The sequence below is a fragment of the Podarcis bocagei genome, assembly GCF_964188305.1.
Source record: "Podarcis bocagei genome assembly, chromosome: 3".
Lineage (NCBI taxonomy): Eukaryota > Metazoa > Chordata > Lepidosauria > Squamata > Lacertidae > Podarcis > Podarcis bocagei.
Window position 1 is genome coordinate 28,304,917 of NC_138127.1, and position 25,646 is coordinate 28,330,562.

The 25,646-nt window shown below is 43.6% G+C and overlaps 2 protein-coding genes across 4 annotated transcripts in view; both read left to right on the plus strand.

Moving 5' to 3' along the window:
• The window catches only part of CFAP206 (cilia and flagella associated protein 206), a 22,649-nt gene extending 13,530 nt beyond the window's left edge, over positions 1-9,119 (plus strand). For both annotated transcript variants that reach the window (XM_081187505.1, XM_081187506.1), the window contains exons 8-13: positions 1,196-1,315; positions 2,209-2,407; positions 5,735-5,875; positions 7,043-7,236; positions 8,117-8,260; positions 8,845-9,119. In XM_081187505.1, the coding sequence (XP_081043631.1) occupies positions 1,196-1,315; positions 2,209-2,407; positions 5,735-5,875; positions 7,043-7,236; positions 8,117-8,260; positions 8,845-9,075 (1,029 nt within the window). In that variant the 3' untranslated portion in view covers positions 9,076-9,119. The remainder of the gene's footprint in view (positions 1-1,195; positions 1,316-2,208; positions 2,408-5,734; positions 5,876-7,042; positions 7,237-8,116; positions 8,261-8,844) is intronic.
• Positions 9,120-9,951: 832 nt separating this feature from the next.
• Positions 9,952-23,772, plus strand: SLC35A1 (solute carrier family 35 member A1). Of its 2 annotated transcripts, none has more exons than XM_081187509.1 (8): positions 9,952-10,093; positions 13,252-13,429; positions 17,680-17,839; positions 19,462-19,614; positions 20,382-20,448; positions 21,725-21,901; positions 23,114-23,248; positions 23,566-23,772. In XM_081187509.1, the coding sequence occupies exons 1-8, from the start codon at positions 10,078-10,080 to the stop codon at positions 23,694-23,696; spliced, it is 1,017 nt and encodes a 338-aa protein (XP_081043635.1). In that variant the 5' UTR covers positions 9,952-10,077; the 3' UTR covers positions 23,697-23,772. The 2 variants fall into 2 exon arrangements, with proteins under 2 accessions (XP_081043635.1, XP_081043636.1); XM_081187510.1 differs by lacking the exon at positions 9,952-10,093 and adding an exon at positions 10,542-10,666.
• Positions 23,773-25,646: the final 1,874 nt, after the last annotated feature.

Sequence of the window (25,646 nt, forward strand, 5' to 3'; positions counted from 1 at the left end):
ATCTGTAATGAAGGAGCCATGTGAGCCTTCCTGGGGAGAGCATTCCACAAACAGGGAGCCACCATAGAAAAGGCCTGTTTTCATGTTTCCACCCTCTGGACCTCTCATGGAGGGGTCACACAAAGAAGGGCCTCAGTTGATTAGCATTCCTTTGGTACATATCTTTGGACACTAGGCAAAAACATGCCTCTTCTCCCAGGCCTTTGGCTAATTAAACAATCTGTGGCCTTTTAAACTATGGCGGTGGGGAGTATTGTTTTCGTTTGTCACTATGGTATGTATTTTTGTGTTTTTATATTGCAAACTGCCATGTGATCTTTGGATGAAGGGCAGTATAGAAATTGTATTATTATTATTTTATTATTAATTCACTTCCCTGGCACAGCTGGCTGGCCCCTCCCAACTATGTTGCCACCGGATGAAGAAGAGCCAAGTGAGGAGGGGGAGGTTCAATTTAAGGAACCAACTTTTAGTTGGTAGAGAATTGTACAGGGTTCCAAGTTGGACTGAACTCCTTTTCATGCATAGTGGAAAAGAAGTGTCATTCTCTGTAGTACATGAAGCAATATAGTACAGTGGTGCCTCGCAAGACGAAATTAATCCGTTCCGAGAGTCTCTTCGTCTAGCGGTTTTTTCGTCTTGCAACCCGCTTAGTGGATTAGCGCTATTAGCGGATTAGCGGCTATTAAAGGCTTAGTGGCTTAGCGGCTAAAAGACTATTAGTGGTTTAGCGGCTTAGAAACGGGGGGGGGGGGAGCGAAAAAAAATTGGAACACTCGCAAGACGTTTCCGTCTTGCAAAGCAAGCCCATAGGGAAAATCGTCTTGCGAAGCAGCTCAGAAACGGAAAACCCTTTTGTCTAGCGGGTTTTCCGTCTTGCGAGGCATTCGTCTTGCGGGGCACCACTGTAGTACATGTCCTGATGACTGAAAATCTAATTGGAGATTGTCTCTCTGTGTCTATTCCATCCCATATTTCATTTAAAGAGCTCAAGATGGCATACATGGTTCTCTCCCTGCCCCCTGCTTCGTCCCATTACTTATCCTCACAGCAGCCCTGGGACGTTGGTTAGGCTTGCAGATACTGCCTGCCTCAAGGCCACTCAATGAGCTTGGGTAGATGTGGTAGATTCAATGAACTGTGGAAATGTTATCCTGAATTTCCATTGGTAATCTGCTGTATGCTGCCTTTTCAGTCTGATGTGATCACATGTGCCCAAGAAGTTGACATGATGCAGAAGGAGTTTGCAGCACAGATGGAGCACTTAAAAAGTATTATTCAGGCAAAGACAGCAGTGCCTACGTCTCTGGTTTATGTAAGTTCCTAAATTGCAAGAATGTAAAAAGGACTAGCTTGTGTATGTGTTTGTATATTCTGTAGCTGCTTTCTTATAGACACCATGCTGAGTTAGTGACACAGACCTCTTTTACACCAAGAGAAAGAGAGAGGCAGGATCCTTGCCTTTCTGCTCAGCTAGTCCAAGGGAATTTTGAGCTTGTTGATAGTGCTGAGAGAGGGGTCTTGACCCGACCCCCGACCCCCCGATGTTTTCCCAATTTCAACTGCCCCCAGGAACTATACAATTTGTTACATACAACAAAGCATACAGGTGCCCATATGATACCATAGAGCATATTGGGGTGGGGTATTCAGATTGGGGAAATAACCCATTACAGGGACAGGGGAGAATTAACCCACCCAGCATCTTCATGCAGCTTTATTTAAAACAAAAAACCCTGCAGGACATCAGATCTGTCATCGTAGCAAGTTTGTCTCTAGGATTTTACACAGAGCTGCTAAAAAAGAAAGTACTGTAAGTTCTGTAGGTTTGTACAGATAGCTTTCTGTCAATTTAACAGCATGAAAATTCCCTGTTCACTGTTTAACTTTCATCAGAGGAATCTATTGCTTTATTGTATACAAGGAGTATATATCCTGGCACCGTGATAGTCTTTGGTCCTATGCTGTGCTAGAAATAACATAAAGAAATCAGGGATGCATGTTAAGGAGAGGAGAGGGTGTAAATATTCCTTCAAAAATCCTTTACAATTCAAATTGTTAGGGTTTAAGATCATGAATTGCACCCCCTGCTTTTGTCTCCTCACCTGTGGAGTATATATAAAGAACAGCAGACTACATATTTTTGGCAAGCAGGCAGCATAATTTTGCAAATACAACTTCAGTTTCTTTGTTTTTCCCCCCTTCCAGCCTATATTCATTGCACTTTCTAACCTTTGGACCAGTTTTCAAGACGAGATCCTGGTGCTGAGTTTCCTCAATAACTTGACTATCAATCTCCAGCAGTTCCTAGGAGCCCATTCAGTGATTTTTCCAGAAGATGTGATGGAATCTCTTCTTGAAGATATTATTGTAAAAACTGATGAGGAAAGGTTAAAAGAAAGTGCTGGTACTAAAACCATAATTGTGCATTTTGAATTAATGTATAAAGTCAATGGAATACTCTTGCTATCTTCAGATTCTTAGCCTTTTGAGAGCTAGCGCTTCCATTTTATTGCTAAATAAGGATCATGTGTCATAGAAACCACTGAGCCTCTTTGGCTTGCTGATTGGAAGGTTGGCGGTTCGAATCCCCAAAACGGAGTAAGCTCTCATTGCTCTGTCCCAGCTCCTGCCAACCTAGCAGTTCAAAAGCACACCAATGCAAGTAGATAAATGGGTACTGCTGTGGTAGGAAGGTAAACGGTGTTTCCGTGTGCTCTGGTTTCTGTCATGATGTTCCGTTGTGCCAGAAGTGGTTTAGTCAGGCTGGAAACACGATGCAGAAAGCTGTGGATAAATGCCGACTCCCTCGGCCTGAAGCGAGATGAGCGCCATACCCCATAGTCGCCTTGACTGGACTTAACCATCCAGGGGTCCTTTACCTTTTGCCTTTACCATGTGTCATGCACTTATGGCTATATATATATATATATATATATATATATATATATATATATATATATAGCTGCCCTTGAGACTGACCTAGAAACTCCAGCGGGTGCAGAATGCCTCGGCAAGACTCTTATGGGGTCCTCGCCTTGGGATCACATTCACCCGGTGCTATACCAGCTGCACTGGCTCCCAGTGGAATACAAGATCAGGTTTAAGGTGCAGGCTTTAACCTTTAATGCCCTGTACGGCCTAGGACCCTCGTACCTACAGGACCACCTCTCCTGGTATGTCCCACAGAGGACCTTACGGTCTTCAAACAAAAACAGCTTAGAGGTCCCAGGCCACAGGGAGGTTAGGCTGGCCTCAACCAGAGCCAGGGCTTTCTCGGCTGTGGCCCCGATCTGGAGGAACACTCTGCCGCAAGAGATTAGGGCCCTGCAGGACTTGACATCTTTCCGCAGGGCCTGCAAGACAGAGCTGCTCCACCAGGCCTTTGGCCAAGGCACAGTCTGACCCCCTCCTTTGGTAATCCTCATAGAACTCTAGCCCAATGGTTGCCATTAATTTGATTCTGAATTGATTTTAGAATGAATTGATTTTAGACTGTATTTCAATTACCGTAATAGATTGTGATTTTTATGTAAATTATGTTACTTTTACTGTTGTTAGCCGCTCTGAGCCCGGCTTTGGCTGGGGAGGGCGGGATATAAATAAAAATTTGTATGGCTGCCCAATAACATATGTTCTCTGGGTTGCTCTCAGAAAATTAAAAAAAATAATGCAGTATCAAAACCTCCTGTGCTGCAAACTGTTCCTAGGCCACACTATAGCCTCATCTTTCCATATCATCTAAAAATAGTAAATATTTCACTTACTGCTGCTTTTTTATTCCATCTTGAACATGGTGTGCATACTTCCTCTTCCTCCATGAAACACATACCGGTAATATGTAACATAAGCCCTACACAGGGCGGCTATGTAGTGCCATGCACGCAACACATACATGAATTGGGACACTGGTCTAGTAAGTGTCAGAACCATGCCATTGTCGGTTCTGAGTGTGGAATGAGTATCTTGTATACTCCTGGCCTTAAAAGCTGTTCTATGTTTCTGTTGTTCTCATTCAAAGCGGAAACATTTCCTTCTAAGCTGAGTGTGGTGAGACCTACTAGTAGTCTATAAACACTAATTACCGTATTTTTCGCTCTATTGGATGCACCGGACCATAGGAGGGGGAGAACAGGGGGAATTTTTTTTTTCTTGTTCTCCCTCTCTAAAACAAGGTGCGTTCAAGGTGTATTCACCCGAGCTTGTGGGGTTGGCAGTGGGGGGAAGCGTTGCTTTCCCCCACCGCCAGCCTCAAAGATCCCTGAAGCCTTTGGAGCGCAGCGCCCCGCTGCCCTCAGAGGCTTTGCGTGCAGCCATCCCCAAGCTAGAAGAGCGAGACGGAGCCCTCCGTCTCAGTGTTCTGGCTTGGGAACAGCCTTCCTTTGCACGCAGCCATCCCCAAGCTAGAAGAGTGAGATGGAGCCCTCCGTTCCCTCTCACTGTTCTGGCTTGGGAACAGCCTTGCTAGCCTCTGCAGGACAGCAGGGTGAAGGCGCCCTGCAGAGGCTTTGCACGCAGCCGTCCCCAAGCTAGAAGAGCAAGACAGACTCCCCCATCTCACTGTTTTGGCTTGGGAACAGCCTTCCTTTGCGCGCAGCCATCCCAAGCCTTGCTAGCCTCTGCAGGACAGCGGGGTGAAGGCACCCCGCTGCCCTGCAGAGGCTTTGCGCACAGCCATCCCCAAGCTAGAACAGCAAGACGGAGCACTCCGCAGTGCTCCGTCTCCCTGTTCTTGCTTTGGGCTTAGCCGCGCAGCCTGCATTCGCTCTATAGGACACACACACATTTCCCCTTAATTTTTGGAGGGGAAAAAGTGTGTCCTATAGAGTGAAAAATATGGTGCTGGGAAGTTAGCTGCTGCACGTAACTTTGCTAGTTTCCGAGTCAGAACCTGTTCATAGTTTCAACTAAGAGATCTGGGAAGAAACAGCAGTGGTTTTTATTTATTTCTTAAAAAATATTTTTGTATTATTTTTTTTAAGTTTTAAATATTTTAAAAATATTTTTAGTACTCAGGGTTGTCATCTTTAACAGAGCTTGCTATGTACTTTCCCAGATACTTGCCGAGTATGTACATTGGTAAGGAAACTTGTTATTCCATAGGTGCCACATGGGTACAGGAATGTCTTCTCCGAGGGAAACCTTAATCAGCAAAAGGTTACCTGGGCCTTTGCTTTTTGCTGCAGCTGTTTTGATGAATTGTGTTATTGCTTGGGGGAAAAATACGTTTTAAAATAAATGTTTTGTGAGCTGTTCTGAGGGCCAATATTGTGGATCTAAGTAATAAATAAAAGTTGCCCTGAACCTTCCCACCTAATATATGAAATACTAGATTATTCAGTACCTCACTAGGTACTTGTGCCATGGGTTCAGTGGTCTCAACCTTCCCCAGTAACCATGTTTATACATGAGTATGATCTGGGGTGTTTCTAGGTAGGACCTCAATGTTGCAAATGGGTTATTGAGATACAGCAAAAGGGTCCTTGGCAACAGGTTTTTAACATCATATTACCCCCAGAAAGGGAACATCTTGATTAAATGCTGGGGGGTGGGAGAAATGTACTCTGTCATTTTGACACCAACAATATTGTGTGGACATTGCAACTAATAATAATAAAAATCTGCATGCATGAGCAAATTTCTCCTGCAATAAATACCTGTTTGGAAGCACTCTAATTTTTTTTTCTGATACTGAAAATATATCCTAAGCTGTTTTTTTTAATATATATTTCAGATAGCAAAGTAAATCCCGCTGACTTTACGGTAGAAGAATGGCTCTTCCCAGAAACCACCATTAATTTCAGCCAAGTGCAAATTCAGTACCATGGGTTTTGTGCTTACACTTTTGCCGTGAAAGATGGTCTTCTTATCCCAGGTTTGCCAATTGTAGATAAGTCCAGTTTGCTTTGTAAGAGCATTCTTACTGCTTCATATTATGTTTTAAGTTGTGGACTGCCTTGCTTTAGTTTTATAGAAGTTTGCTGTATAAATAAAATAAAAATACCTGACATATAAAGAGCTTGCCACCCAAACTACTGGGGCTTGACTTATAAATGGAGATGGAGAAGAATTTGAGGCAGTAGGAATGTGGGGGTGAGGAGGAAAGGAACAGTGACAAGCATTTGGTAGGCGGGAAATAAAGCTGAGGAAGGGAATTAGAAAACTAGTATACACAGTGATCGGTGGTAGTTGGGACAGAGAAACTACTGAAAGGAAGACCATACATATCAACAAGACAAAAGGACAAATCCAATCAGTGCCAGTCTATTGGAGACTACCGTATTTTTTGCTCTATAAGACGCAATTTTCCCTTCTAAAAAGTAAGGGAAAATGTGGGTGTGTCTTATGGAGCGAATGCAGGCTATGTGGCTAAGCCCAAAGCCAGAACAGGAAGATGGAGCGCTGCACAGTCCTCCGTCTCGCTGTTCTAGCTTGGGGTTAGCTGCGCAAAGCCTCCGCAGGGCAGCGGGGTGAAGGCACCCTGCTGCCCTGCGGAGGCTTCAAAGAGTGCCCCCGAAGCCAGAACAGCAAGAGGCTATCCCAGAAGCCAGATCCCTCTTGCTGTTCTGGCTTCTGGGGTTCAGAATTTTTTTCTTCTTATTTCCTCCCCCCCAAACTTGGTGCGTCTTATCATCTGGTGCGTCCTATAGAGCGAAAAATACGGTAATTCTCTTGGTTGGAGAGAAGAGGGATGTCGGAGCCTCCACTGCTTTAACAGCACCCTGTTTAGAATTCCATTCAAAGCATAAATTTGTATTTGTTTGTCCAGCAAAGAAACTAGAATTTAACAGTGCAATTTTTAAAAGGGTATTCCTCTTTTTAATGATGTAATCCACATCATGCAGGATTAGCTATGAAATACTTTAGTCTTGTTCTTAGTCCATAGAAAGTGATTTGCTGGGGGAGAGCATGATTTAAAGTTGACTGAATTTTCAGACAGGTTAGACACAAGAGCCATTCTTAATTTCAAAAGTGAAAACACTATAATCTGCATTAGGAATGTCATGAAGAAATCCTCTGTTCTTTTGTGCTTTGTTGTCAGCGAACCTTGCTGTTGGAATCATGAAGTTTCGGGAGAAATATTATGCCTTTAGTTCCAAGGAAGCGGCATATAATTTTGCCAAGAATCCAGAGAAATGCATTAAGATGATTGCAGAAAAAGCAAAGGAATCCGCAGAGCTTATTCAGCTGCTTGAACTTCATCAGCAATTTGAATCCCTTGCCCCTTATTCTCAGGTATTCAACACATTTATCCTTTACTTATTTAGGCCACTCCAAGAAAGCTTCATTCTAGAGTAAAACCAAATAAGAGGCAATATGATAGAACTTATGCATAGCATAGAGAAAGTGGATAGAGGAAAGTTCTTCTCCCTCTCAAAATGTGTAGATATCCAAGGAAGCTGAATGTTGGAAGATTCAGAAGAGATAAGAGAAACTACTCCTTCACACAGTATGTAGTTAAACTATGGAGTTCTGTCCCACAGGAGGTAGTGATGTCCGTCAACTTGGATGGTTTTAACGGGAGTAGACAAATTTATAGAGGACAAGGCTATCGGTCCCTACTAACCACAATGGCTGTGTTCTTTTTCAACTGTTGGATGCAGTATGCTTCTGCGAACCGTAGGAGAGGAGAATGTTTTTGTGCTTGGTCCTGGTTGTGGGCTTCCCATAGGTTTCTGGTTGGCCACAGTGAGAACTGGATGCTGGACTAGATGGGCCATTGGCCTGATGAAGCAGGCTCCTGTGTTCTTATGCTCCAAAAGCAATATAGCTACCATTTTAATAATACAGGAAGTTGATCAGGAAGTATCTCCAAGAAGAGGTACTTCTTAATGCATAAGGTTGGTGCCACACTTCTTGTTTTGGCAGTGTCTTGTCCTTACTAGTTCATTGTGGGTTTCGCTGTGTTAGCATGGAGAATAGCACAGTTCCAGAGTGGCTTGTGGTAGTTGGATGCATTGGTTCAGTACACTCAACACTCCAAACAGCCCCATCTGGAAGTGTGCTAAATGATGAGGTGTTGATATATCTTCCCTTTTAGTTTTTATCTAATGCTTGGTTGGAAGGTGAAAATGTGGAAATAAAAAATAGCTATTCCTTTTTGTTGTTGTTACAGATCAGAGCCAAAGACAAGAAGAGTATGATACCCATCACAAAATGTGACACCAGTACTCAGACAGACGTCCATATTTTGCCACCAAATATTGTGAAGAACTATGAGTGGAATGAATGGGAACTGAGAAGAAAAGCCATCAAACTGGTTTGTGTCAACATGATTTGAGAGACTAGTTCATACAAACTGCAAATAACAATTATCTCTCAGATCTTTTCAGACTTAACTCCATGCATTTGACCTTAAATTTTTTAGCCCCTCCGTCTTTTGTTCTCAGCTTTGTTTGGAATAGCATAGTGCAACATTCATGCTGAAGCTTTTACTTTGTTACTTTAAAATGTCTAAACTTTCCTTCATCGTGTCTGGGTGGTGTACAATAATGATAATATAAATAAATATATAAACATCACATATCCTTCATAACAATAAAACTGACAGGTAACAAACCTATGAAGCAGGCAGTGGAAGTAAAATGAATTAAAATGCCTGGGCAAACAAAAAGAAGTCTTGATCTTGTACCAAAGAAATGGAAAGTGCTTTCCCCTTGCTAGTTCATTGTCGACATAGGCTTTATACACATCCTAGAATTTGATCAGTTTATTCAATCCACCCTTGATAAGAAAGAATAAATCATTTATAAGTCTTTCAGGCAGTGCAATCCTTTAACATAATCTCACATTATGTTAAATGCAACTGTGATTATTCTTTTATCTTTGTTTTTTTATATTCAGGCAAACTTGCGTCAAAAGCTAACTCACTCAGCGCAGACCAATCTAAGTCACATGAGAAGGGACAACTGCAGCCAGGTGTACCCACTGAAGGATAATGGCACACAGACCAAGCGAGAAAGCAATACTAATGTACCCAAACCTCAGATTTTCCTGGCTGGTCTCCGTGGAGGAACACCTCCAACTACCCGCATGATCAAAATCAACTTAACAAGAGCAGTTGATGAAACATAAATGACAAGTCCTTCAATAAATGAACTTTAAAAACAAAAAACAAATTCATTGTGTCTCATTCTTTGTTCTATTATTTCAAAGGCAATCTTTGTATCATTAATGGGGCCAGATGAAAGGTATCATGGGTAAGTTGAGTCTTCTATCCCCAGCCTTGTCCCATTGTAGCGTCCTGTATTGGAAGGTGCAGTACTAACTATATTTGTGGACTGCTATTCCTCACCATGCAATGCTCCCAGCTATCCTGTGTCAATCTTAGCAATTAGCCCTCCCATTCTGAACACCTTTTTTCCTTCTTTTCGAGGGGACAACGGGAAATTCACTTTTCCTTTGGTCTTGGATTTCATCTTAAGAAATATTTCACATGACTGTAATTGTGCTAAAGACACTGAAATTCTGGTTCCTTGAGGCCTGACTGTAGTGAAGAAATCTAGAATTTTAATGCCGGTGTTTCCTGCTTGGAAACCAAAGGCAGCGGCAAAGTCCCGACTTTTCCTAAGTTGGGTATCATTTTGCATTGAAAATATTTTGCGTATTTATTTGAACATTTTAAGAAATTCCCAGCAGTACAGCCCGTTATCCCTATATTGCTACAGCAAGCTGGAGGCGGCAGTGAGTGGAAGAGCGTGGCTTGGGGGGTTAAAAAGAAAACAAAATTAGCAATTACATATAAAAGCTCTTTATATATGTGTGTGAGAGAGATCTATAGCTATATACAAATCACAAATTAATAGCGCGTACGTATGATACTGTAGTGCAGAGTAACGTGCTATATACGTGAAAGTATCCACTATGAACTCATGTAACGTTTCAACCCGGGGCAGGCTGCGCGCGCACGCGATACCCTCCTCCTGCATACATTCCCTTGGCTTCCGGCGCATTCTGCGCTCCAACCATAGAGCGGCTAGTCCGCTCTAGCCTTCCGATGGTTGCTCTCTCTGGTATGCTGGGAGGCTTGGCGGGGCGGGCTTGAGCGCTTGCTGAGACGGATTCCTTTTGGATACCATGGCGCCTCCGAAAGGTGAGTGAGAGGCAGCCTGCCGCCGCTGCCGCCGGTTTCCCCGTTATGCGTAAATGGAACAGTCCGTTCTACTGAGGCAGATAGCCAGGCGTCGTCCAGTTACTTGGAAGGCGGGGGGGGGGGATGTGAAGCGGGGGGGGGGGGAGTTTGGAGACCTTTTGCCTGATAAGGCGAGCGCCTGGCACCTGGGGCTCCGGGGGCAACAAAACAGGCCCGGCTGCCTTGCAGCTCTGCTGGGATGCGGCTGTCGCTCAGCGTCTGTCTCTCTGCTCTTGTGTCAAGCAGGCGAAATAGTACAAGGTTCCTCGATGGAAGATAATGCTTCCTCCCCTTCCTGCCCCTCTTTAAAGACATGGCAGGTCGGGGTCTCGCCAGGCTTTGGGAAGGGGGGTGAACCCAAAATGTTAATTATGTTTCCGCTCCCCATTCCCTCTCCTTCAGTTTGCTTAGGCGAAAGAATAGCCCCCCTTGAACCTCCCTTGGAGCATGGAAATATTGCTGACTTTGTCTGTGAACAAAGACCTGGAAACCTTTAAGCAGCTGCGTCTGGCATCATCCTCTCCTGCAAACGGTGTAGGATGATGCTCTTGTGTCTCTCACTTGGCAACGTATTGTAATGGCTGTTCTTGTGCAATGACCCTGGTCCAGAAGTCAAGCTCTTCCTCTGGATCCATGTGTACAGTGGTACCTCGGGTTACATACGCTTCAGGTTACATACGCTTCAGGTTACAGACTCCGCTAACCCAGAAATAGTGCTTCAGGTTAAGAACTTTGCTTCAGGTTGAGAACAGAAATCGGGCTTTGGCGGCGCGGCAGCAGCAGGAGGCCCCATTAGCTAAAGTGGTGCTTCAGGTTAAGAACAGTTTCAGGTTAAGAACTGACTTTCAGAACGAATTAAGTACTTAACCCGAGGTACCACTGTATTTATTAATCGGTCTGAAATGCTAGGACAGACGTTTTCACATTAGAAAATAAATAGGGATACATGAAATTGTAATGCAAGAAGTGGCTTCCTATCGTGGTGTTAGAAACGTGCTTTCTCCCGTTTCTGAAAAATTCGGCCGAATAGACTTATTTACGCAGAGCACTTTTTTGTGTGTGTTGTCATAAGGACGTTAGATTATCTCTGTTGGATCAGGCCAATGGCCCGTCTAGTCCAACATCTTGTTCTCACAGAGGCCAACCAGATGCCTATCGGAAGCCTGCAGGTAGGACTTGAGGGCGACAGCTCTCTTCTCACAATTCCCAGTATGATATTCAGAGGAATAGTGCCTTCTACAGTGGAGGTAGAATAGCTAATAGCCATTGATGGGTTTGTCCTCCATGAATTTACCTGTTCTTTTTTTAAAAAAAGCAATCTGAGATGGTGACCATCGGGTTACAGACGCTTCAGGTTACAGACTCCGCTAACCCAGAAATAGTACCTCGGGTTAAGAACTTTGCTTCAGGATGAGAACAGAAATTGTGCTCCGGCGGCACAGCAGCAACGGGAGGCCCCATTAGCTAAAGTGGTACCTCAGGTTAAGAACAGTTTCTGGTTAAGAATGGACCTCCGGAACGAATTAAGTTCTTAACCCGAGGTACCACTGTGTATGTGCTGCCTGAAGAAGTACTTTCTTTTGTCTGCCCCGAAGCTTCCAATATTCAGCTTCCTTGAATGGCCCTGAGTTTCTAGGATGAGAGAGGAATCTGCTTTCCCTACACAGTGATAATTGCATCTTTTGCAAATAATTCTGCTGTTTGCATTTAGCTTGATATACACCCAAATTAGGCTGAAGGAAATAGAGTTATATCTCTATCAGGGTGTACTCAGTTTAAATTATTGCAACAGTGCATCTATAATTGTACCTTGCAGGGATGTTTACACAGTCAAGGTGATAGTATGAGTAACAGGATTTAGTAATTCCCAGCCATATCATAATGTGGTGTAATGATTCAGGCATTCACTGTTGAGTTAATAAAGAAATAAAAGTTTATACAGATAAAGATAAATTGTTTAATCAACAGTCTGATTCATCTGTAACTATGTTATTTTTGGTGGCCAGAGACTAGATGATGGCTGTCTCTTCTATGAAGTATCTGAAGTTCCTTGATTAGTAGCTTCTTATTTGCTGATCCTAAAATCAGCATGTGGAAATAATTTCATTTATTTCTGTTGGCCTTTGGTTTCAAGTAGAGTTATAGGTGCCAGATGAGGTACCATTTTGAAAATAGCCTACATTTATCTAGACCAGAGCTTTCCAAACTGTGTGTCGTGATATGTTAGTGTGTCAGCTGCAGTGTGTCAGTGTGTCACACAAACACTCCCCACCCTCCTCTCAGGGCTGGAAAGGGGTCAATTTAACCTCCAGTTTGCTAATAAAACTGAATTACTATGTCACAAAATGATGCATATCTAAAAAGTGTGCCACTAACATGAAAAGTTTGGAAACCTCTGATCTAGACAGCCGAGAGTAGGATAAGGCACTCTTTTGCACCAGTTTGAAGGGCCTTTGAGCCCTGGCCCCACATTAGCCCTTGTGACAGGGGATGAGCAGGACTACTTTGGCATGCTAATCAATGAATCAATCGGTTAATGCTTATCAATTAAACAATTAATTAAATGTATATCTCTCCCTCTCAAAGGAGCCTAGGGCAAACACACTAGTGATAAACCAATACAGTTAAAAATAAAACAAAACATGTTTAAAACATCCCAAACCAATTAAAAACATCTGAAAGCAGTAACATACTCTCACAGCTAATAATTTCAGAGTTGCCAGGAACAGTATCTTTTGGGCATCAAATGCCTTGGTAAACAGGAACATTTTAAAGTTCCTCCTGAAACTTAATTGTGAAGGAGACAGATGTGCCTCACCAGGGAGGGTGTTCCACAAATGAGGAAACCACCACCAAGAAGGCCCTATCGTAAGTCAGTGCCAACAAGGCATCCCCTAGTGGTGGCACCACCAACAAAGTCACCTGCAGGTTTTAGGGTGCAAATCCTTCTAATGGTTAACCGTAATGTTTCTGCAGCAGGCCTGCCATAGCTTTTTGAATATAGAATGCTCCTGTTTTAAAAGCTGTTTTCTAAGGACCAAACAGCAAACATAACTTCACTGTAGTTGTCAAGGTGGTTCACGTCTCATGTCCAATAGAGCGATGCTTTTGTTTTTCAGAAAATGTCAGCTTGCTTTTTAAGTTGTACTGCTTGACGGTGATGACCTTGGTGGCTGCAACGTATACAGTAGCTTTGCGATACACGAGAACAACAGAAACAGTTTTATACTTTTCAACTACAGCTGTCTGTATTACAGAAGTTATCAAGCTATTCCTAAGTTTGGGCATTTTAGCAAAGTAAGTATAAATGTCGATGAGTAAATTGGAGTGGCGTATTTGCTCTTTTTCTGATTCTTTTATTTTCCTTGTTGTGTTTCTTGCTGTGGTTCATGTGGACTGTGTTAGGCTTCTGTGAGCGGGTGGTATCAGAGGAGACCTTCTCGAAGAGATTGGTTTTGAAACAAGTGAAAACATGCACATTTTAGTTTCCTAATCTCTCTTATGAATAGGCATCACTGCCTTGAGTTCATTGCTTTGCATAAGGTTCAGAAGTCTGTGTAAATTAAGTATGGACACTTGGCTGGCAGGTTTCTGGGTTGGTGTAGGCAGGAGACTTCAGAGTCATTCAAGAAGAACTTGTTTTCTCACCAAGGCGGTATTTAAGGATTAGAAGCAATCCTCTGAACCATGTTGACCTGTCCTCCCTCAAAAATGCCTATGATGTTCTAGAAGGGTTCTCAATCACAGGGCACTTATTACTTCTTTTAGCCTACACAGAAACTATTCAAATGGCTTCTCCCCCATGTTGGTAACATATGAATAATTGACTCTTTTTTTGTCTTTTAATGGGACCCCAGGCCTACTGCCTCATCTTGTGTAATGGTAGAGCTGGCCTTGAGCCTCATGGTGGGATGCTTGGGCACTTTCTGTAATAGTCACTGTTCTTGCTGTATCTTGTAACATGGTACAGTAGTGCAGCCTTGGCTAGGAATTTCTCTAGCCTCTCTGTCTCTCAGAACCTCAATATTTCCCCAAATCTGTGAGTTTATAAAGGTTGTTTATGAAACTCTAGCTTATTCAGTAACATGCTCTGCAGCAAGGGGCCCTCCAGCTCCCATAATCCCTGGCCATTGGTCATTCTGGCAGAGGCTGATGGGAGTTGTAGTCCAGCAACAGCTGGAAGGTCACAGGTTACCCACTGCTGACTTAAATCATGGTTAAGTGTAATAATAATAATAATAATAATAATAATAATAATAATAATAATAATAATAATTTATTATTTGTACCCCGCCCATCTGGCTGGGCTTCCCCAGCCACTCTGGGCGGCTTCCACAGAAACCAAAAAAACACTAAAATATCATACATTAAAAACTTCCCTGAACAGGGCTGCCTTAAGATGTCTTCTGAATGTCAGGTAGTTGTTTATCGTTTTGACATCTGATGGGAGGGCGTTCCACAGGGCGGGCGCCACTACCGAAAAGGCCCTCTGCCTGGTTCCCTGTAGCTTTGCTTCTCGCAATGAGGGAACCGCCAGAAGGCCCTTGGCGCTGGACCTCAGCGCCTGGGCAGAACGATGGGGGTGGAGACGCTCCTTCAGGTATACTGGGCCGAGGCCGTTTAGGGCTTGAAAGGTCAACACCAGCACTTTGAATTGTGCTCGGAAACGTACTGGGAGCCAATGTAGGTCTTTCAAGACCGGTGTTATGTGGTCTCGGCGACCGCCCCCAGTCACCAGTCTAGCTGCCGCATTCTGGATTAGCTGTAGTTTCCGAGTCACCTTCAAAGGTAGCCCCACGTAGAGCGCATTGCAGTAGTCCAAGCGGGAGATAACTAGAGCATGCACCACTCTGGCGAGACACTCCGCGGGCAGGTAGGGTCTCAGCCTGCGTACCAGGTGGAGTTGGTAGACAGCTGCCCTGGATACAGAATTGACCTGCGCCTCCATGGACAGCTGTGAGTCCAAAATGACTCCCAGGCTGCGCACCTGGTCCTTCAGGGGCACAGTTACCCCATTCAGGACCAGGGAGTCCTCCACACCAGCCCGCCCCCTGTCCCCCAAGAACAGTACTTCTGTCTTGTCAGGATTCAACTTCAATCCATTAGCCGCCATCCATCCTCCAACCGCCTCCAGGCACTCACACAGGACCTTCACCGCCTTCACTGGTTCTGATTTGAAAGAGATTTGAAAGAGAGTGTAGACTGCAAATTGCAATGTAGAACTTCTGTCCTGAAGTGGGTTTGCTAATCTTGGTCTCGTTCTGTCATGGTGGGTGGGGCCACCCACCTGTCAAGTACCTGATGTCACAATGATGGTGCTTTAAAGTGCCCGAGGCTTCGGCTTTACCACCCATCAGCTTTTTGCAGGCATTGGGTATGTGGGTGAATTGCCCGCAGGGAGCTCAGTAAAGCACAGCCTTATCCAACAAGTGAAGAGCGGTAGAGTCAAAATCTGATTTTTCTTTTGCCAATGCACAATTGGGAACGCATGTTAAGGCTCCCAAATATGAGTTGGCAGCTGTGCCTCTATCCGCCCCACACCTGACAACACGGGTCATGTCAGGTATGAAGCAAACAGGTGAGTGTGGTTTTGGGGGAAGCTGCCTCTAAGGCCAAAATTGAATCCCTAGGGGGCAAAGTTTGGCCAGTGTGGTAGAGGTTGTCCACCCCAGAATCTGGGACAGAACCTGGGAGAGAGTTTAGTTCTGCAAGCTGATATAACCTCTGGTTTGTGCTAACCTTGGTTAAACTTTTTGTCTGCATTCAGCATTTGTCTTTTTGAAAAAAAATCAGTTTGCCTTTTTGAATAAAACAGCAGTCAGTCAGATTTAATCTCTTCTCCTGCAGTTGTCTTTGCCGCCCTCACCTCTACTTTCCAAGAGATGTAATCTAATATGCGTAAATGTTTTATTCCCCTTCTCTTGCAGTTGTGTCCCATTCGCTTCCTTTGTAAAGTCAGCTGAGAAGCACACGTTAGAACGGTGGGGGCTGATATGAGGGAGTGTTTAATCCCGGGTGTTCTCTGTGTTCAGAGTGAAGCAATCTTCTCCTTAACACTGCTAGATCCCAGAGTTGAGTCTCAAGGGGCAAAAAGTAGGTCACCAGTTATGAGTATCTTTTCTGAGGCCTGGTTTCAGCTGCATAATCACTTTAGTCACCCTGTAATTATGAGGGCCATATGAAAAAAAAAAGACATTTCATGCTGTGCTGACTCCAAATACATAATTACTATCCTATCAAATTCAGAAATGACATAGATTCTTGAAATTGGGTCCCAGGAAAGCCCAACTTCCCTGGCAGGTATAGTTTAAACAAGCAAGTCACAAGCAATGGCTTGGACTTTTAAAATATAGAGATAGCATTGATACGAAGAGGCTGTCCTCATTTTAGTCACAGGAGGTAGATTTAAGGGGAAACGGCTTTCTTGCTGTTTCACAATATTTGGTGACATGTCATACTGTACTGGATTTTGTGAGATTGTGTATTTTGCAATTTTCCTGTACATAAGTGTATGTACAATGCCCATGTACAGGCTCTGTTACTTTTGTTCTCCCAGATCTGGTTCTCATACAGGGGTAATTTCACATGCACAGGAGTAAAGACAGTGTTCCTCTGCCCCCCTTTTTTTTTTGCATACCCTACGAAATCACAAAGGCGGATAAAATGCATGTGCGAAGCTGTTCCTTTTTGCAGCAGGAACAGGACTGCTGACATCTCAGGTGGCTAAAATTAGGCCATCAAAGTGGTGTACTGTATAAGATAAAAATCCTGAGATTCACCTAATGTAGAGTTGCCATATGTCCGGAATTGCCCGGACAGAGCCAGTATTTGGGTCTCATAAACAGTGTCTAGGCGGAAATCACTTAAATGTCTGGGAAAATCCAGACATAAGGCAGCCTATGTCAGAAGTATAGATATTGGCAAATTTCATTTATAATAATTAAAATAAATTTCATTTTTATAAAAAGCTCAATAACTTTGCCTAAAAGAGCTCACTTTTTGAAATATGGCAACCCTACCTGATGATCCCCAACAAAGGACAGCTGCACAGCTTCTGCTGTTTTTATGGTGCCTTGAAATGGTATGTAAAGGGTGATACATAAATTTAATTAATTAAGTACTTTAAAAATCTGCCTTACTGCAACATTTAGAGGAAGTTTTAAAACCAACCAACCCAACCGAATGTTGTCTTCATTTCAGCACTGCCAACTGGAATGTCTGGTTTGCATTCTGTCACCGTCACGGTGGTTACAGTCTTTGTTTGCCTTGCGGAAGGAGGAAGAATGTGGATCTTAAGCTTTCCAGGAGACGCAGCACGACTCTCCTTCCTCTAGTTGGCTTCTGCTTTTCTCTTTTTTTGGAGGGCCTCAAGATTGATACAGGATAGGAAGCGGGTGTTGTTGACAAGCTCATCCTGGCAGCTGAGAGGTTGTGGGGCTAGGCCTCTGTTGGGCTATTTCTGGATTGTTCTTGTTCTGCTGTACTATTGTCAAGCAGCTACAGTCATATTTGTGCTCAGAGCGTCTTCTTTTTTAAATGTTTTCCAGAGAGACTGGAAGCCCAGGTAGACTATTGACATCTTTAAAAGAAAATGTCTTGGGCAGCCCTAAAGAGCTACTCAAATTAAGCGTTCCATCTCTCGTCTACGCTATCCAGAACAACATGGCCTTCCTGGCTCTTAGCAATTTGGATGCAGCCGTTTACCAGGTAATGGTTGATGTTTGGAAGCTAGATGCAGACTCCCTAACCTTACCAGGCCACACTCCTCATTGGTCCTGCTTTGTAGCCACTATGAGTGTTCTTGCCTGCTTAGAATGAGCCCTGGAACTCTGACCACTCTTTGTGCTTGTCTGGGAGAGAGAGATTTTAATGTGTCTGGAAACACACCTACAGTACAAAGGTGAAATTAGCATTCCATCAATCAATCTTTATTGCGGTCATAGTCCAGGCAATAGAAAGAAATTAACATTAGTTTCTATGCCCACTGGCATGTGGCCCCTGAAGCATTGTCCAGAGGGGGCTGTGGCCCTCAGGCTGGCAAATGTTCCCCATCCCTGAGCTATGATGGATGAGCTCATGCAAGTGTGCCCATCAGCTGGTGGCTGCAACATCGGGCAACAGGTTGTGCGTGTGAAACAGCTATCACAAACAGAACACCCCAAACAGAACTCCTGCATTGTCTGATAGGAATTCAGACGCAGTATATTTTCAGTGGGAAATGGTTCACACTTTCAGCTGCAAGTCACGGAAGGGAAAAGTCATCCTGGGCGTGTAACTCTTTCCTGAGAGGAAGAGGATTGTTCACCAAGGAAGATCCTGCCACGAGCATAACATTTCTTACATGAACCAAGTAATGATGTTGGATGCAAACCAATATGCTTAGAACATGGGCTCATAGCTGTCAAGTGTCCCTTATTTGAAGGGACAGTCCCTTATTCCAGCGCCATGTCCCGCTGCTGTTCCTTATTGATGGATGTCCCTTAAATTTCAAAGTAAGCAGCTCCTCTCCTTCCCTCCCTGCCGGCCAGGGAGGAGGGAGGCTCCAACTGTGTTGCTTGGCTGTGTTGCTCACCCAATAAGAAGTCTAAGAACGACAGGGGGTGGGGTGGAGCTTGCATGCCTTGTGTGTGGCTAGTTAATGCAAGCTGAGGGGGTTTTTGAATTCTGGACGCCATTTTGTTGCATGTGCTGCTGCAAACTTTGCAGTGCAAAGCCAGGCCGGGGAGCCATCTTAAGTTGAGGCTGCATAGGCCTTGTGGTGCATGTGATTCCGATTCTATTCAGTTGAACCTCTGGTTACAAAGTTGGTTGGACAGTGTTCTCAAAGCTACCCAGCATGAGTTTGACCAGACTGCAGGAGGACAGGAAGACTGGAGTGCCTGGAACAGATGAGGCTGCAGGTCCCTTATTTTGGCTGCTGGTCCCTTATTTTCAAGGCTGCTGGTCCCTTATTTTCAAATCTGTATGTTGACAGCTATGCATGGGCTATGCATTAGTATAATAAAATCATAGAATCGTTGGAAGGGACCCCAAGGGTCATCTAGTCCACCACCCTCCGCAATGCAGGAATCTCAACTAAAGATTCCAATCTCTGCTTAGAAACCTCAAAGGAAGGAGAGTCCACAACCTCCCGAAGGAGTCCATTCCACTGTCAAACGGCTTTTACTGTCAGAAAGTTCTTCCTGATGTTTCATTGTATTACATTGTTGTTATAATGGTTGTGTTATATTGTTGTTATTAAATAAAGCAGGTTAGATATTAAACAGATTGTCTTTCTGCCCTTTTCCTAATAGCTACATGAAACATGCCCTTTCTTTCCGGCTTCCTAGGTGACCTATCAGTTGAAGATCCCATGTACCGCTTTATGTACAGTCTTGATGCTGAACCGCTCTCTCAGCAAACTACAGTGGTTCTCAGTCTTTATGTTGTGTGGTGGAGTCACGCTTGTTCAGTGGAAGCCAGCTCAAGCCACAAAAGTCCAGGTAAAGTTGATCACTGGGAGCCTTTCTCCATACCTGCTTTCTGAAATAAGTTGCTCGCGCATTAAGTTGCATAATCTTACCCTAAGGGCATTGTGGAAGAGTGGGCTGCAATTACTTCACTCCAGGGGTGGAGTAAATGCAGCCCTCCTGATGTTGCTCTGCTGCAGCTTCCATCTTAATCAGGATGGCCCTCCCTTTGAATATGAGACAGGCACTGTCTCTGTTGCCTTTTTGGTGCCTACTGAAAGCCCTCAACAAGCCTTCAACAAGTTGAGACCTTTCCCAGTCCACATCTGTATTGGAACCATTTTTAAGATGTTCTTCAGATTTTGTTTTTTCACTGTTTTAGCACTTGTTTGCCACCTTACACTCCTCTGGGAGAAAGGGTAGTATATAAATGTAAGTAAGTAAGTAAGTAAGTAAGTAAGTAAGTAAGTAAGTGAATGAACGAATGTCCTCATTGCATTTCAAGAATTAGCTAAGCTGTGGTATCCTGCAGCGGCTGGTTGAATAAACAGGAGAGGAAAGGAAGGAGAAGCTCTGTTGAGTGATGACCGCCTGTGCTACATTGGCTCTCACCCTCTTTTCCCCAGAGTCAATTGAGCAGCCTGGGAGTCAAATTTTGTAGTGCTGCTTATATAGCACTGGCAGATGTTGCCAGATGGCCTAAGTCATCTTTTGTTGTTGCAATAAATAACAATCTGGCTTGGCTTCCGAAAGTGACTGCAGCTATAAATAAACTTCCTCTGTTTTTATTTGTTTTTTAGATGGAGCAGAGCCCATTGATAGGCTTCGGTGCGATAGCCATTGCTGTTTTATGTTCAGGATTTGCAGGTAGTTAAAGTTGTAGTTAAAGTTATCTTCAAGTAGCAGGCATTTATCTGTGACTGTGGCTAGTCCGACAGTGAAGGCCCCCGCTTACTTTACCTTGCCAGCTCAGAAAACACCATAGCACAGCTCCTTCCCATCCTTCTCAGGTAACATGGGAGAAGCTCTGGGAAGTGTCTTGGGTCACATCCACACCATACATTTAAAGCACTCTTATACCACTTTTGGGATGTGGGTGGCGCTGTGGTGTAAACCACTGAGCCTTGGGCTTGACGAGCGGAAGGTCGGCGGTTTGAATCCCCGTGACAGGGTGAGCTCCTGTTGTTTAGTCCCAGCTCCTGCCAACCTAGCAGTTTGAAAGCACGTCAAAGTGCAAGTAGATAAATAGGTACCGCTCTGGCGGGAAGGTAAACAGTGTTTCCGTGCGCTGCTCTGGTTTCGCCAGAAGCGGGTTAGTCATGCTGGCCACATGACCCAGAAAAACTGTCTGTGGACAATCGCTGGCTCCCTTGGCCAGTAAAGCGAGATGAGCACCACAACCCCAGAGTTGTTTGTGACTGGACTTAACTGTCAGGGGTCCTTTACCTTTTTATACCACTTTAGCGGCCATTGCTTCCCCCAAAGAATTCTGAGGACTGTAAGATGTTTGTTGTGCAGCTACAATTCCCAGCGCCCTGAACAAACCCAGTGCCCAGGAGCCTTTGAGGGAAACCAAAACTGTTAAGAGTGGTGTAAGAGTGCTTTAAGTGTACAGTGGTACCTTGGGTTACATACGCTTCAGGTTACAGACTCCGCTAACCCAGTAGTAGTACCTCGGGTTAAGAACTTTGCTTCAGGATGAGAACAGAAATTGTGCTGTGGCGGCAGCAGGTGGCCCCATTAGCTAAAGTGGTGCTTCAGGTTAAGAACACTTTCAGGTTAAGAACGGACCTCCGGAACGAGGTACCACTGTACATTGTAGATGTGACCTATGTCGTAAGCTCAGGTCTGCCCAACCTAGGTCTCTTTTGTAAGACAACTCCTATCATCTCTGAGCATCAGCTCTACCTGCTAGGGCTAATGGGACTCAGGTGACAACACCTGATGGAGGACATCAAGTTGGGGAGGGCTGCTGTAGCTGTTCCCCACCTCAGCATCACCTCCCCCACAAACTTGTACGGTGGGAAGGTGGTGCAAGTTGACCCTGGGTTTCTTATCTCTGTGGGGTAAATTCCCTAAATCAAAATGTAATGTATGGCGGGAGCTGTACATTGTTTCATTTCTCCCTTCCCTTCCCTTTCAGGGGTATATTTTGAGAAAGTGCTAAAGAGTTCGGATACATCTTTATGGGTCAGGAACATTCAGCTGTACCTCTCTGGGATTGTAGTGACCTTGGTTGGTGTCTACATGTCTGATGGCGTTAATGTAATGGAAAAGGGCTTCTTTTATGGCTATACCCGTTATGTCTGGTTTGTCATCTGTAAGTATCTGATTGCCTTTTATCTTCAGTTCTACTTTTTTCTTCTTCAAGCTGGGGCCAGAGGTGTAGGAGATCAGCTTGGGGAACATATGGGGCAGAGACATCATTGAGCACAGCAAATTAAATTCACAGTGGTCTACTGTCCTGCAGGAAATATTTTGGAAGCATGCACTTTCCAGGGGAGTCTGAATAGTGGCAAGAACTTAAGAATCATGGGGTGACTATCAGGTAGACTGCATGAAAGGGATTCTAGATACAGGAAGAGACAGGCCTTATTTCCTGGGTTACAGAGAAATAAGTATTCAAGGGTAAGACTAACTGCTGTGCTGGCTTTCCAAAGGAAATGTAGGTCATGTCAGGTAGGGCAGGTTAGTCACATTGGTTTCATTCAGAGAATAAGCCAAGATGTAAACAATCCCTTTTCCTTGATATGCAGACCCCTCACTTGTCCAGAAATCAAACCAGGACATTGCTAACCATCATTTCCTCTGAAGTCCAAAACTTGAGTTACAAGCTTCAGAACAAGCCAGGATCCTAAACCAACTCCAATCCATGGTTAAGGTTCTGAAGCACCGTTTCCCAGTTTGGAGATGGGGAACTATGATTAATTGGACACTTCCTGGTTTGATTGGCTGTGCCATGTACAAGTGTCAGTGTGTATAGGAAAAAAGGCCTGTTTGGATCTTAGTGTAGACTTTGATCTTGCCCATCCTTGCTTCCTGCTGTCGTATGTTGCTGAATCGGCTGTTTATGTTCCCATATTGAACAGACGGGAATTAAAAGTTCTCTTGCAGCCTGTACTTGAGACTAGCACCAGCAAATAGGGGCTCTAGATGTGCTGTGTTGAATCTTGCTGGGTGATGTCCAAGGATAGCCATACTCAAGAGCAGACCCATTTAAATCCATTGACTTTAGGTATCACCCCATGACATTTAGGTCAGTATTGTAGGGATGTAAACAGCATTGCTGGTGCAAGCTAATAGGTATAGACTAATACCAGGTTAGGTGTCCCATGAGACAAGGGTATGCCATACTGGAACACAAATTTATTCCCCTAATGAGGTTGTGATACATGTCCCAAACGGACAGTATCTTCCATCCTTCAAAAGTTTTGCTATAAAAGGTATTTTCTTATTCGTTTCTTTGAACCCATATGGTAAGAAAAAGATGCCAGACACTTCATTAACAGGGATATATCCTTTTGCTGTCTAGTCCTTTCCAGCGTTGGAGGTCTCTACACTTCAGTTGTTGTTAAGTACACCGACAACATTATGAAAGGTTTTTCTGCAGCTGCTGCCATCGTTCTCTCAACCGTTGCCTCGGTCCTCCTCTTTGGCTTACAGATAAGTACGTTGCTTTTGGCCATTGTCCACAATCCTAGGTGACGCTCCTTTGGTGCGGGCTTGAATAACTGTTGTCAGCTAATTGTATTATTGTATAATATTATAATCTGATGTTGTCGGCCCACAAACAAATTAGCGAGGGTTAACATTTCAAAGCTGACAGCATCTACTATTATTGCCAGATGGGATGAAGCTTAAAGGTGAATTTAAATATGAAGTACACAGCAATCTGATAACGAGTTTCATATTAAAAAAAGTATTCTAGAGTTTCTGTTTGGATCAGTGTGCTTTAAACCATGTGCTTTATGTTTTTCCCTTTAGCCATCACCTTCTCTCTCGGTGCCCTCCTTGTATGCATCTCAATATACCTGTATGGACTGCCTCGACAAGACACCACAAAAATCCAGCCAGCAGAAGCAAAAGGGTCAAAAGAAAATCTTATTAGTGTGTGATGTTTTGCATCATGAAGAATAGAAAAAGACAATCTAAAGACTTGACATGAGTGTTTGTTCCCTTCTTTTTCTTTTTTTTTAAAAAAGCCTTAAACTGGTAATGCAAGATTGTTTGAACTAAAAGTGAAGTAACTCATTAGTGAAATGAAGGATTACACTGGAGCATGGAAACTTCGCTAAATTGTGAAGCACTGCTTTTCGTGTTGGACTATGAAGAGTCTGTTCACCAAGAAGAATGAAGAAATTGAATGTGCAGTTTTTAAATATATATATATTGTATATAAAATAAAGGGGAATGCCATTGGAATTTACTTTGATGAAACATGTATAATAGGGATTCTCTTCACGTGTTCTTGTAAGGAAAGGTGCTACATTTACTAACTAAATTGTTGATTCAGTCTTAAAATATCTCAATCAGATTCTCAAACACACAGTACAACACATCCCAGTACAGTGGTACCTCGGGTTACATATGCTTCAGGTCACATACGCTTCAGGTTACAGACTCCGCTAACCCAGAAATAGTGCTTCAGGTTAAGAACTTTGCTTCAGGATGAGAACAGAAATCTTGCTCCGGCGGCACAGCGGCAGCAGGAGGCCCCATTAGCTAAAGCGGTGCTTCAGGTTAAGAACAGTTTCAGGTTAAGAACGGACCTCCAGAACGAATTAAATACTTAACCCGAGGTACCACTGTATCTGCTTGTGCCTTGGCTTTCATATTGTCATGCTGAACTACTCTGATAATCAGCTAGCTGTCGTAGCCAAAATGAAACCAAGATGAGTGTTGGGAGGGGAAGTGGGGTGTGTGGGAACAGAATGCTGTCATCTGATTGTTGAAGTGAACATAGGTGTAGCTGAAATGGATTCTATGTCTTTTAAGCTTTTGATCTGCTGGATCCACTCTGCGAAAGCAGGAAGGAAAAAAATGAAGCTGCTGCTCTTAAGAGGATTTTTTTCTATTGTGATTGGGTTTTTAATATCATTTTGTATAATACTTATGCTTTTGTTGCACATCTAATATTCTGAGAGTGCTAAATATTTTTTTGTGCAAGTTAGGTAGTGCAGAGGCCATTTGGGTTTGAGCCCTTTGTTCTTGCATCAAATAAAACTTAATGGGGGTGGGACAGTATTTAATGCTACTTAGATGTAGTTTTTCATTTTTGTCAACTTAATCCAATACTGAAATTCATGAAGGACAAGTGTTTTGATTTAGCTTTTCTGCAGCTTTATAAAGATGTAAAGTTGATAATTAAACAATTAGGAGTGTGTAAGCTTCTCAAGTGGAGAAACTAAGACTGGAAAGGAGGTCCTAAATTCTAGACATGGCAATCTAAGGGGCTAGAATCTTAATTTTTACCTTGACATTCATACAGCAAACTTGTGTTCCTTGGGTTATGCTATAAATCCTTTTTGTTCTACGCCAGTAGTCTTAATGCAGTAGTTCTTGTCCAGTTATGCAAGATGGATTGTACAGGGACATGAGGGCTGCTCCTAGACCTTCTCTGTGGCAGACTACCCAACTCTGCTTGAATCAATGCCCTATCAGCGGCTAGGCACTTACTTCATTTCTTGGCTCTGTTGGGCACTTAAAACAAAAAAGATGGAAAGGTCTTTAGATTTTAAGATTGCTTTATTGTGCACAAGGTACACTGAACTTGCTGTAGCTGTTTTTTGCATTTGCTGTGGGGTTGGTTTTTTTTACATTTTACTGCGACATTTGTTTTACAAGGACAGCAACCTCCTCCCCACGACATATTTTGAAGAAAGGGGTGAGAATGAAAGGACTAGCTCTTCTCATAAGAATAATACAGACAAACTAATACAATGGCAAAAGGGAATGGGATCCGTTCTTCAGTGGCTAATGCTGTCTGTGTCCAATGATCTCGTCTCTAGGTACTGCTAGACTACAACTCCTTTAATCTCTGATCCATTGTCTGGGGTTGGTGGGAG